Below are 13,794 nucleotides of genomic sequence, written 5' to 3' on the forward strand. Positions count from 1 at the left end.
CCTTGTATCTGCTACTTTTATCTCCTCCTCCAAAGCAAAAGTAGTTATTTTGTAAGTCTGTTATTTCACAATTTCCATTTACATTATTTTTGTCCATGTTCGAGGGCTTGACTATAAGCTGGCTAAACTAGGTCATTAAACACTCAGAAGGAGCTTCAACAAAGATAACGTGGTTTGACACGTACAAATAAATGCCATTTTCCTAATTCAATTTTAAGAAAACAAAATCATAATCTTATTGCACGATCACAGAATTCTAGATGCCAAAGGATCATTGCAAACATCATAAGTCATATTTAGTGCATATTTCATAACACCAACAGTTACTGACTAATCAACGTTACCTCCTCTCTAAATGAAACATTAATTGCTAGTTTCAATGATATACTTGTCATTTTTAATGAACATTTCTGAATTTCATTACAACATACGATACCCCAAAATCATGTTATAGATGCCATCATTCTCAATAGTTTACATGAGAAGAGAATGTTGCATGAAATATTGACAAGTCTATCGAACCAAAGGCAATATCCAGGCCCTGCTATGAAATGTGTTTTGATTGTTTGGTAACTGTATGATTCTAAACCAAATCATTTAGAATACTGGTGTTATATCTAACACAGAAATATGCTTCACACAAAATATCCACGTCATCACCAAGACCTTTATTAACATCACTTGACTGACTCAGTTCATCTATTACTGAAGTGTTAATCTAGACCATTGTTATTATTACGATTGACTATTTCAAATCACCCTGGCCAATCTTCCATATTTGGCATTCTATAATCTAGAATTCTGCTGCCATGTCCTTACTACAGTAAATGTGCTTATCCAACATCCCTGTGTTTGCTGAACCACAACAGCTCTCATATAAGCACTGACCCAATTTTTAAATTCTTATTATCTTAAAATCCCTCCACGGCCTTAAACTACCACTTCTGCTAATCTGGCCGATCGCACAGCTCTCCAAGATACTCTCTGATGAAGGGTCTAGGCCCGAAACGTCAGCTTTTGTGCTCCTGAGATGCTGCTGGGCCTGCTGTGTTCATCCAGACTCACATTTTATTATCTTGGATTCTCCAGCATCTGCAGTTCCCATTATCACTCTCCAAGATACCTGTTTTCTTTTACTTAGTGCATGTAGCTTAATCATGAAATACCTTCATCCATGTCCACTGGATCAGGCCTGGCTGGTTTTGTTTCTGGATTTGGATCAATCTCACCAGGTTTAAGCTTTCGAGGATCATCAGCAGTTTCTTCTTCTTGATCTCTTTGTGCAGCTTTGTCACTGAAACATGTTCAGGGACATCAATTCAATTTCATTACATCTTATTAAGAAGGAATTTTCTAAACATTCTTTCAGAGCAGAGTCAGCATAACACCATTGAGCACTGATATTTTATGTGCAACAATGTGCACTGAACTTTAACTTGACCGAAGTTAATTTCTGCTCGAAAATCTGTATTTGTTTAAGCATCTTTTAAGCATGCGTTAGTGTGTGTCTTGTGAAAGTTGGAGCATATTTCTAGATCTCTAATGCTTTTATTATTTTTACCCAGTAGCTCCAGCACAATAAAATCAACTTCTTACTTGTTTAACTTAAGAAAACTGTCTGATTCATTCTTTACCATCTACATGTAAACAGATAATTACATACTGAATTGGCAAAGATATCCTTTATAAGCTTAAAAAACCCTGTTACAGAACTGTAACAGCAAAGTTTAAAACGTCATCTTCCTAGTTCAAGCTAATGTTTTGCACCTGTGTAAATCAGACTTTTTCAACAAAGACTGTTTCTCCTAATTAAAAAAATTGGAAGACTTCAGATTATTGCCAGAAGTGTACTTTGCATTTATTTTCAGTTACCAGTTTCTCACATAAACTTTCCCCAGTATTTCAGCAGCCTTTTATTTTCTCTATTTCTGCTACATTGAATTTTTTTCATTGAGTGAAACAAAATTTGTTCTTTCTACTCAATACGAGGAATAACAATTGCCATAAGTACATGTAGTCTTATGATTTCTTAAGAATGCAACATAATCTATAAATTCCTAAATAGAACGTAGCCAAAGAAAACAATCAGGTGGCTGATTTTCAATATTAAATATTAAAAATGGTCTGCCAACTTACAGAAGATATTCATAATGTTCCAAACACTGGGCAGCTGTTCTGCCAATAATTGGTGCAATGGTCCTCCATTGTGTTGGCATGAGCTTTGCCAAGTGCAGTAACTTTTCCTCTTCCTCCCTTGACCATTCTGTCTTTTTGATACTTGGATCCAGCCATTCATACCTTGTTAGCGAAGAAATGTCAAAAACATGACTTAAAATAATAAAATGTTAGGCTGGAGTTTCACTGGCTTGTAATTAGCTATATATTTACAGTAACATGCAAGACAAGCACACAAGTTAAAAGTCTGCTATCAATGCAGAACTACAACTGAATAACACTTTATTATAAGTAATTAAAATATACATAATGATCTGGATTTTAAAAATGGTGGTGAAACATTAGAGTTTGGCATCAACAATGACGCAGTCAATTGTAATGAGTTATTCTTAGAAACGGCAAACCAGGCGGTTAAGAATAATAATCATTGACATTTAACTTAAAAATACACAGTGAAATATACAATTATAATTTAAGATAGAACTCAAAATACAATCAAACCTTTGAACGATTTCAAAACTACGCAAAATTATCAGAATGGAAGAGCTGGCACTCTTAAATTAAACATTCTTACTGGCCCAAAAAAAGTTTAACAGTAATTATCAGCTTAACACATCATTAGAAGTTGAGTAACACCTCACTGAGGAAGTTGTTACCTTTAGAGGGTTTTTTTCAAATAGTGCAACTAACAGTGTAAGACTGGAAGTTTTATCCATTTTAAAACTAAATTCCTTTTGATGCCGATTGAGTGACCTCAATAGAGACATTCTGGGAAGCATAGAATTGCTGACAACTTCAGGATATCCATGCTATTCTAGCCTTGTAGAAGCTTCAAAAATTGTTAGTCTTGGTGTGTAATAATAGAAGATACTGGAAGTTTCACTGACGTCATCACCACAAAATTTGACCCAAAGCCAACTTCTTATTTTAGTTCCTATTCTGTGAAGCAGTTTACTTATAATCACTGAAACATTATCTGTATTCCATGTATGACGTGAAATAGAATTATAGTCAGTATCTGATAAATCAAGATCTGGCACACCAGATTTAAGATTGTACTTTAACCATAGCTCCTAACTTTAGGTGTTGCTAAGTGACACACATACAAGTGATCTTTGATCATATGATTTACAACATGCAGCTTATCACCATTCATTTCTGACAGTATTAATTCTTGAAGCCAATAAATTGATAGTTTTGACAATGAAACTTCACTGAAGGGCTTAAATTAAAAAGACAACTGTTACACTTTTTTTCCTGTTTAGTTACTGTTTTAAGTAAACTCAATTTATCTACCATTTTCTAATCAACCTGTTCAGAGATATTATTACCCACCTCCAAAGCAGATAGGACTTGAACCTGGGCTTTCTAGTCCAGGGGTATGGACACTACCACTATACCATAAAAGAGGACCCCTTAAATTCACTGGTGAAAATGGGGATTGAACCAGGAACCTCATTTTAGCCGGAATCATGCACCCAACTGAGCTATTTCAGCAATAACACCACTTAGTCACCTTTGATCCATATTCCTTAGCTGAAGTTTATAACTGTGTAGTTTGTTTAGATATTATTGTGGCATATAGTGACATATGGGAAGATCATCTAAGACAAGTAGAAGGCCAATTTAACCAATACCATCAGCTAGCTTAGTTTAGCTAAAAGTGAATTTGGGAAGGCAAGTCTTTGTACAATAGAATTGTGAATGAGGAATGAGAGTTGGCCACTCAACAAGGTCATGGCTGATCTGATATGAAACCCAACTCTACATTCCATGTATTGTCAATAATCTTTCATCCCTTGGTCATTAAGCATCACTGTACTTCTGCCTTAAAAATATTTAAAGATCTAGTATTTACACTTTTGAGGAGCAGAGTTCCTAAAACTCACAACAGTCTTTACTCATATCTAATTTTAATTAGCTCCTCCTTCTTTTTAAGCCATGACCTTAATGCTAGAGTCTCCCAAAAGAGAAAATATTCTTTCAACGTTCACCCAGTAAAGTCCCCTCAGCATCTCATGCAGGCCCTTCTTCAGACGAGTCACCAGGCCTGCAATGCTAACTCTGATTTTTCTTCACAGATGCTGCCAGACCTGCTGAGCTTTTCCAACAATTTCAGTTTTTGTTTGTGAAAGAGACTTGGGTGGGTTCAGGTACATCGTTCGTTGAAAGTTGCATCACAGGGTGACAGGGTGGTTATGAAGGTATTTGGCGTGCTTGCCTTCATTGCTCAGATCATTGAACTTAGAAGTTGGTTATCATGTTGAGGTTTTACAGGACAATAGTGAGGCCACCTCTGGAGTACTGTGAATAGTTCAAGTCACCCTGCGATAGGAAAGAAATTAGTAAATTGGAGAGGGTTCAGAAAAGATTTACCAGGACGTCGTTAGGACTGGAGGATTTCAGTTATAAGCGGAGGTTCATATAGACTGGGGCATTTTTCCATTGGAGCACAGTATGTTGAAGGTGACTTTACTAAGGTTTATAAAATCATGAGGAGCATAGATAAGGTGAATAACAAAGGTCTTTTTCCTAGGGCAAGGGAGTTCAAAACTAGGGTCATATTTTTAAGGTGCGAGGTGAAAGATTTAAAAAAGGGACCGAAAGGCAACATTTTTGACATAGAAAGTGGTTCGCATATGGAATGAACTATTGAAGATGTGGTAGATGTAGTTACAATTAGGAAGACATTTGAACAGGTACATGATTAGGAAAGATTGAGAGGGATGTGGGTCAAACACAGCCAAATGGAACTAATTTAGTTTGGGAACCTTATTCAGCATTAACAAGTTAGACTGAAGGGTTTGTTTCCAAACTGTATGACACTATTACTCTCTTTAAAAGAAAACTTTAAAATTTCAAATTGTGTACATTACCTCCAGATGTGGAGAGGCAGCAAGGAATAAAGGTTCTTCGGCTACGTTTTGTGCGATGGATTGCCTTAGGTGACAGCTATTCCATGCTTATTAACAGATTTAAATAACAATTCTACACAATGGGGAAACAACTGTCAAACTTACCATCTAGCTTTGCATTGTTTGGCTGACTTCCTGTGCAGCAGAGATGCAATACGAGACCATTGGTTTTTGCCATATTTCATAACCGCTGCTTTAAGAATCTCATCCTAAATAAACAATAGCATTATTAATGAGTTGACACATTTAAAAGAAGTAAATATGCTTAGCATGCAAGGTACTAAGATTGGTAGACTGAAAAGGATGCTATTATGGGTGAATTTAGAATTCGGAGTCAAAATGAAACAATTCATAGGTGAATAATTCCCCATAGAGGTCTCTTAGTGCTTTTCAAACGTACTGGATTTCTTTCAGGATGTAACCAGCAAGGTGGATAATGGGGCACATCTAGACTTCTGGAAGGCATTTGACAGGTGTGTGCTGCACGAAAGACTGAAGGTAGAGCACTTGCTAGGGCAGAGGATTTGTTGACTGACAGAAAGCAGAGTGTCAGAATAAATATGTCCTTCTGTGGATGGCAAACTGTAAGTAGTACAGTGTTGCAGGGTTCAGTTCAGGAGGTGGTGCAGGTGGGGACCTCATACCTTTAAAAAGAACTCAGGTGAGCATTTGAAGTGTCATAACATTCAAGGCCATGGGCCTAGAGCCAATGGGATTATTGTAGGTAGCAGTATATCCTTTGTAATACAAACATGATCGTCTGAAAGGCCATCTGTACAGAACTGAACATAATTCCGTACAACACTGCGATGTGCCTAAAGGATTGGCGCTGGGTCCACTGCTTTTCCGTCATTTATATAAATGATTTGGATGTGGACACAGGAGACATGGTTAGTAAGTTTCCAAATGGCAACAAAATTGGAAGTTTAGTAGACAGCACAGAAGATTACCTCAGTGTACAATGGGATCTTGATCAGATGGGCCAACAGACCAAGGAGTGGCAGATGGAGTTTAATTTAGATAAATGTGAAGTGCTTAAGGTCCTGGCGAGTGTTACTGAACAAAGAGATTTTAGAGTGCAGGCTCAGAGTTCCTTGAAAGTGAAGTTGTGGGTAGATAGGATAGTGAAGAAGGCGTTTGGTATGTTTGCCTTTATTGATCAATGTACTAAGCATATGAGTTGGGAGGTCATGTTACAGCTCCACAGGTCACTTGTTAAGCCACTACTGGAAAGCTGCACGCAATTCTACTATTGCAATGATGTTGAGAAACTTGAAAAGGTTCAGGAAAGATTTACAAGGACATTGCCAAGGTTGGAGGATTTCAGCAATAAAGAGAGGCTGAATAGACTAGGGCTATTTTCCCCTAGAGCATCCAAGGCCGAGAGGTGACCTTACAATGGGCTGAAGGGCCTGTTCTGTGCTGTACTGTTCTATGTTCTATGTTCTATGTGGGGCATGGATAAGGTAAATAGCCAAGATCTTTTCCCTAGGGTGGGGGATTAAAAAACTAGAGGGCATAAGTTTAAGATAAGAAGGGAAAGATTTAAAAGGGATCTAAGGGGCATCATTTTTACAGAGAAGGTGCTGCAAATATACAATGAGATGCCAGAGGAAGTGGAGAAGGCTGGTACAATTACGAAACTTAAAAGGCATCTGAATGGATATTGAATAGGAAGGGCTGAGAAGGATATGGCCAAATGCTGCCAACAAGGACTAGATTTATTTAGGCTATCTGGAAGGCATGGACAAGTTGGACCAAAGGGTCTGTTTTCATGCTGTCTATCTCTATGACATAGCAGCAGATGTAGGCCATTCAGTTAAACTGTAAAGAGTCCAATGAGATCATCATTGATCTGATAATCCTCAAATCCACTTTCCTGCTTTTCCCCACAACTTTCGATCACCTTACTGATCTTAGTGTTGAATATACTTAACCACCCAGCCTTGACAGCCCTCTGGGGTAAAGAATTCTGCAGATTCACTAGCTTCTAAGAAGAAAAAAAACCTTCTGTGTGGCCCCTTCTTCTATGATTATGCCCCTGGTCCTGCAAGGAGAAACAACCTCTCTGTTCTGGATGTGAGTTTACTCGCTGAGCTGGAAGGTTAGTTTTCAGACGTTTCGTCACCATTCTAGGTAACATCATCAGTGAGCCTCTGACAAAGCGCTGGTGTTATGTCCCGCTTCCTATTTATCTGGTTAGTATTCCTAGAAGCATGGCATTCCAACCGGAACTCCATCAACAAACACATTGGCTCCAAATCAATCTACCATCCCCTGAGAAAAAGAACAGGAAATGACATCAATGCAGGAAATGACATCACCAAGCAAGGAAACCTAACCAGATAAATAGAAAGCGGGACATAACACCAGCGCTTTGTCGGAGGCTCACTGATGATGTTACCTAGAATGGTGACGAAACGTCTGGGAACAAACAGGCAAGCTCAGTGAACTAGCTTACATCTTGAACACAATAAAGACCCACTCTCTTGTGGGCCGAGAGGACGAGAGTGCTATCTTGGAGGTGAAAGGAGGACGTCGGGTTGGCTGTGCACCCTTGCGACCGGTGGATCTTAATGCTGGCTTTGGCCTAACGCTGGTTCAGGGGAGCAGCCAACCTGCAACGATGGCTGCGGCAAGTGCTCGTGCCCCAGGTCAGGGGGTCCGGAACACCATCCGTGTTTCTGTAAAGAAGGTGGATGAAGGTGCACCTGTGGACCGCACCTTCTTCGTGAAGAGGGTCCTGTTGGACTGTTGTGGGTTCGCTGCTGCGGACATTTACTGCCTGCAGGATTTCCCCGGAGGAGGTTTTTAACGTCGTGACCTTCTGGAGTGCCAAGCTTTGTGAGCGCTTCCTGGAGGTTTTCAAGGAGAAAGGAGGTGAAGGCCCCCTCTCTGTATTGACTGCTGTCCCACTGTTTGTGATGCCAGCACAGAGGAGCCGTATGGTGACTGTACACGTGTACAACCTGCATGTGCCAGCAGTTGATGTCCTGACCTTCCTCGGAAGGTATGTGCAGGTGGAAGGGGACCTAACTGACATCGTGGACCCCTTTGGCATCTGGACGAGTAAGAGGCAGGTCAAGGTGACGCTGAGGATGGGCGTAGACGGGAATGTCGCACACCCACCGTCCAGCTTCGCGATCGGCGGGAGCAGGGGCTACCTGACCTATGCAGGGCAACCTAAAGTCTGCCATGCCTGTGGTAGGTCAGGTCACATGGCGGCCGACTGCAAAGCCACCATCTGCAGGAACTGCAGGGAGGAGGGACACCTTGCAAAGGATTGCCCACGAGAGAGAAGCTGCAACCTTTGCGGGGAAGCGGGCCACTTCTATAGGGCATTCCCGCGGCGGGGTACCACCTACGCCCAGGTCACCGGCAGGGGAAATGCGGGGCCAGCCCCCCCGGAGGAGAGGAAGGCACCAGGGCCCAGCAAGGACCCCACTAATATGCAGGAGGGCCCAGCCCTGTAGGATGGGCCCGAGGCCAGCAAAGCACCCCTGCAGGCTCCGGATCCCCCCCGACAACCCGGAGCCAATGGAGGCGGCGACAGGCGACCCAGGGGAGTGGACAACAGTCCGGAAAGCGAGGAGGAAGGTGCGTCGACGGGCCCAGGAACCGCAACAATCAGGCGGGAAGAGGCAGCTACAGGGGGGCTATAAGAGCTCCTCTGACGAGGAGGATTCGGAGACGGCCCACCCGAAGCAGAAGTTAAAGGTCTCGAGGGGGAAGGAAAGCAGCACTCCGCTTCCAGGTGACGGGATGCGTCCTGAGGCTCACTCCAACACCCAGTCAAGTGCCGCTGGAGCACTGGAGGGCCCCCCGGAACTTCCAGGTGGGAAGGAGGAAACAGCGCGTCCCCAGCCTGACCCGGAACCGGACCCTCCTGCCTCCGCACCCCTGACGGGGGGATGCCACCCGGAAGGCAGCACGGACGGTTTCCTGAGCCCGGAGAGCGTCCAGCAGTTAGCCCGGGCAATGGGCATGAAGGGACAGATGGAGGGGCTGGACCTTGGACTTGGGGAGGGTACTGCGGCCACTGCCCACAATGGGGGTACGAATTGCGAGCATTAATGTGCGCAGCGTCAAGTCAACCGCGAGATGTGTGTCCACGTTGGCCTACCTGACCACCATCAAGGCGGACTTCCTGTTTCTGCAGGAGTGCGGGATACCGCAACTCGGCAGGTACGGGAAATGGTCCGGCGCCTGGACCTGTGGGCCTTCGATCTGATCAGGGGGTAACGACTGTCGCTCCTCGGGCCTGGCTATTCTGCTGCGGGGGCGCAACTTCACCATCTCTCAAGTTCAGGAGGTGGTGGGGGTCGCCTCCTAGTGGCTGACATCACCTATAGGAATGCTCCCCTGAGGCTGATAAACGTGTACGCCCCAGCGGTACGGAGTGAGCGGTTGGCCGTCCTGCAGCGGCTTCCACCCCTGCTGGCTACGTCCAGGCCGGTCATCCTAGGCGGAGACTTCAACTGCATCATTGATGCAGATGGAAGATCCGGCGTGGGGACAGCGGGTGGGGGGATTCAACTGGACGTCACGTCCAGATTCCTGATGGGCACAGTGAAGGACGCCAAGCTGCTCGACGTCTTCAGCACCCCTGCAGACGGAGCGCAGCAGAGGTACACCTGGTCGCGGCCAGACGGGTCTATCCGCTCAAGGATAGACTTCCTGTTTGTGTCACAGACGTTCTCGGTCAGGTCCACCGGTGTCGAGCCGGTGTTCTTCTCTGACCACTGCCTCCTGTTGGCCGACTGTCACTTACAGGATGACCAGCCGGCCGGCAAGGGGACGTGGAAGCTCAACACGACTCTGTTGACCCCAGAGAATGTCGAGGAGCTTAAGAGGGAGTACGCCGGTTGGAGAACCGTGAAACCCCTCTTTGAGTCTCCAGGCGACTGGTGGGAGACGGTGAAGGAGAACGTCAAGAGGTTCTTTGTCCTCAAGGGTGTTCAGAAGGCAAGAGAGAGGCGGGGAAAGCTGTCGCGACTCCAGAAAAGGGTGCAGAACCTGCTCCTTCTGCAGTTGATGGGGGTCGATGTCACGGAGGACCTCCGCGAGGTGAGGGGCCAGCAAGCCTCGCTCTTCGCCGCGGAGGCCTCCAGGATAATCTTCCGGTCCAGGGTCCGCTCCGTGGAGCAGGACGAGACGTGCTCGCGTTTCTTCTTTCAGAAGGTGCACAAAGAGAGCTCTGTGCTTAGCCGGCTGAAGGAGGACGACAGCTCGGTGATGTCGTCTCGGCCCGACGTTTTGAGTATCAGCAGATCCTTCTATGCCGGACTGTACGACACGAAGCCCACGGACAGCACGGCCTCCGAGTCGTTCCTGTCGTCTATCACGGAGGTCTTAGACGACGGCACGAGGGAGTGGCTGGACCGGCCGATATCCCTGGACGAGCTGGCCAGAGCCCTCAAGTCCTTGCAGAGGAATAGGACTCCCGGAAGTGACGGCTTACCGGTCGAGCTGTATTCCGCTCTATGGGGCCTGGTCGGCCAGGACCTGCTGGAGGTGTACCATAGTGCGCTTCGGGCAGGGGAAATGTGCAAGTCCATGAGGAAGGGCATCATCACCCTCATTTACAAGAGGAAGGGGGAAGAGGGAAGACATTAAGAATTGGCGTCCCATTTCACTTTTGAACGTGGACTACAAAATCCTGGCCAAGGTCATTGCCAACCAGGTCAGGTCTGTCCTGGAGTCAGTGATTCACCCTGACCAAACCTGTGCTGTGCCGGGAGGAAGATCGCTGAGAGCCTCGCGCTCATCAGGGATACGATCGCCTACATACAGGACAGGCGGGTGGACACCTGCCTCGTCAGCCTGGACCAGGAGAAGGCCTTCGACAGGTTCTCTCATGCTTACATGAGGGACGTCCTCTCCAAACTGGGGTTCGGGGAGGGCATCCGCAATTGGATCCGGCTGCTCTACGCCAACATCGTTAGCACAGTCTCGATCAACGGGTGGGAGTCAGGCAGGGCTGCCCGCTCTCTCCTGCCTTGTTCGTGTGCTGTGTGGAGCCCTTCGCTGTCTCCATCAGGAAGGACGTGAGCCTGAAGGGCGTGACTATCCCAGGCAGCGGAGGCCTTCAGGTCAAGACCTCCCTGTACATGGACAATGTCGCCGTCTTCTGCACCGATCGTCGCTCGGTGAGTAGGCTGTTGGACATCTGCGGCCAGTTTGAACTGGCCTCGGGTGCCAAAGTCAATAGGGGTAAGAGCGAGGTCACGTTCTTCGGGAACTGGGATGACCGCTCCTTCATCCCCTTCACTGTCAGGACGGACTACCTGAAGATGCTGGGTGTTTGGTTTGGTGGAGCTGGGGCGTGCACTAAGACTTGGGAGGAGCGTATCACCAAATTGAAGCAGAAGCTGGGCAGGTGGACGCTCCGGTCCCTCTCCACCGCGGGTAAGAACCCGGTTGTCAGGTGCGAGGGGCTTTCGGCACTGTTGTATGTGGCGCAGGCCTGGCCTATTCCCTGGACCTGCGCCGCTGCAGTCACCCGGGCCATCTTCCACTTCATTTGGGGGTCGAGGATGGACCGGGTCCGCAGGGACACCATGTACAAAGACCTGGGAAATGGGGGGGAAAGGGCGTACCGAACGCCACCCTCGCCCTGACGGCTACCTTTGTGCATAGATCCTCAGTACGCAAACACCAAATGTCACTACTTACTGAGGTTCTACCTGTCCCCAGTATTGCGAAGGATGGGCCTGGCCTCGTTGCCGCGGAACGCTCCGAGTAGTTGGACTGTTCTGTACCACCTGTCCTACGTGGAGAAATTTTTGAAAGGAAACACCTTTGACCACAAGGCCGTCAGGCAGTGGTCAGCACGTAGTATCTTCGAGACCCTTTGGGAAAAGGAGAGGGTGGATCCCATCGTGTGGTTCCCCACGCAGGCTGCCAAAGTCGTTTGGCAGAATGCCTCATCGCCAGAACTTTCAAACAAGTACAAGGACATTGCTTGGCTGGCGGTGAGAGGGGCTCTGCCAGTGAGATCCTTTATGCATGCCCGGAATCTCTGCGTCACCGCACGCTGCCCTCGAGGTGGCTGCGGCGGGGATGAGTCTGTTGATCACCTCCTTCTGGCGTGTGCCTATGCGCAGGAGGTCTGGAGGGGGATGCAGTGGTATTTGTCGAGGTTCGTCCCGAGCAGCTCCGTGACGCAGGACTCCATGCTATACGGGCTGTTTCCTGGGACGCACACCGAGACTAACATCAACTGCGCCTGGAGGACCATCAATGCGGTGAAAGACGCTCTTTGGTCTGCCAGCTGAAAGAACTGACTCTGACCGAATGTTGCAGACTGGCGCACTCTAAGGTCTAGGACTACGTGCTGAGGGATGCGCTAAAGCTTGGGGCAGCCGCCGCCAAGGCGCGGTGGGGAAAGACCACGGTATGAAACCCCTCGTCCAGAATAGAAAAAAGGGCCCTATCTGGTACCTGGGCCCAGCTGGCGCCTTCCCCAACTGGTCAGGGGGCCAACTGGGACTGTGCAGGGTGACAACTGCCGGGGTATTTTCTTTGCTTTGTTTTTTTTCCTTTTAGTTGATGTATGTACCCCCTGGGTAACCCAGAGCGGCTTGCATGACAGGGTAGGTGTATAAATATGTTTTATTTTTTGTACATCTTATGAATAAAGTATATTTTTTCAAATAAAACAAAAGTGACGAAACGTCTGAAAACTAACCTTCCAGCTCAGCGAGCAATCTCACATCCAGAACCTCAACCTGAGCTACAAATCTTCTCAAAACTCGCTACAACCTTTCCGTATCTGCCGTCAAGTCCTCTAAGAATGATTTTGTTTCAATAAATGTCACGTCTCATTCTTCTAAATTCCAGTGAGTACAAACCCAACTTTATTCAACTTCTCCTCATAAGACATTCCGTCCATATCCAGTATCAGCCTACAAAACCTTCTCCATATTGTTTCCAATGCTAATATATCTTTCCTAACGATAACGTCACAACATTCTAGTTGCGGTGAATATTTCTAGCAGAACACCCACACTTTTATAATCCATTCCCTTTGGAATTTAAAAAAAAATCAACATTCTATTCGCCTTCACTATTATCCACCCGAACATGGATGCTAACTTTTTGAGATTCATGGATTTTATAATTCAATTGATCATCCTGGATTTAGAACTCTAACCGTCAGTGTTTTCTTTAGCATTATGATGTGTCAGTGCAAGGAAGTAAAACTTAACTTTTGGCACCCATTTTCAAGTATTCACAGATCACACAGATTCGAAGAACATGCAGGTGTGTGAAAAAGAACTTCAAGCCGCACCACCGCGCAAGATGAAATGTAATAAAGGTAAAAATCGCCGTTGTCTTAGCAGACCATAGGGCAGTGCTTTTATTAGAAGACGATTGGTGGTAGTTCATCTGCAGGTCACCATACCTCAGGTGAGGGGGAAGAAATTGAGAAAAGTTACCATTGAAGGACTTAAGTTGATGCGGAAATTGGTTTGGTGCACAGCAAAGGAGTCAGTGATTCCAAGGTCAATTTCTGACCGTTTGAAAAACTGTCCCTAAAAGAGCGACATTAATCAGTTTCTAAATCACGAGAAATTTTTACTGCATCAAGCCGCCAACTAACAAGAAACCCAAGAACTTGGTGTAATTTTGACCGTGGCAAGGGAAAAAGACGATCAAAATACTTGACGTCGCACGGTGAAAACAGTGAAATGCAACCGGG

General features: G+C 45.9%; 1 protein-coding gene across 1 annotated transcript in view; it reads right to left on the reverse strand.

Annotated features, from left to right (window-relative positions):
- The window catches only part of cdc5l (CDC5 cell division cycle 5-like (S. pombe)), a 56,299-nt gene that overhangs the window by 42,185 nt on the left and 320 nt on the right, over positions 1-13,794 (reverse strand). Inside the window, exons 2-4 of the mRNA XM_048531181.1 lie at positions 5,196-5,299; positions 2,137-2,298; positions 1,167-1,294 (exon numbers count right to left, since the gene is read on the reverse strand). Coding sequence (XP_048387138.1) covers positions 1,167-1,294; positions 2,137-2,298; positions 5,196-5,299 — 394 coding nt within the window. The remainder of the gene's footprint in view (positions 1-1,166; positions 1,295-2,136; positions 2,299-5,195; positions 5,300-13,794) is intronic.

The sequence above is a fragment of the Stegostoma tigrinum genome, chromosome 4, assembly GCF_030684315.1.
Source record: "Stegostoma tigrinum isolate sSteTig4 chromosome 4, sSteTig4.hap1, whole genome shotgun sequence".
Taxonomy (NCBI): Eukaryota; Metazoa; Chordata; class Chondrichthyes; order Orectolobiformes; family Stegostomatidae; genus Stegostoma; species Stegostoma tigrinum.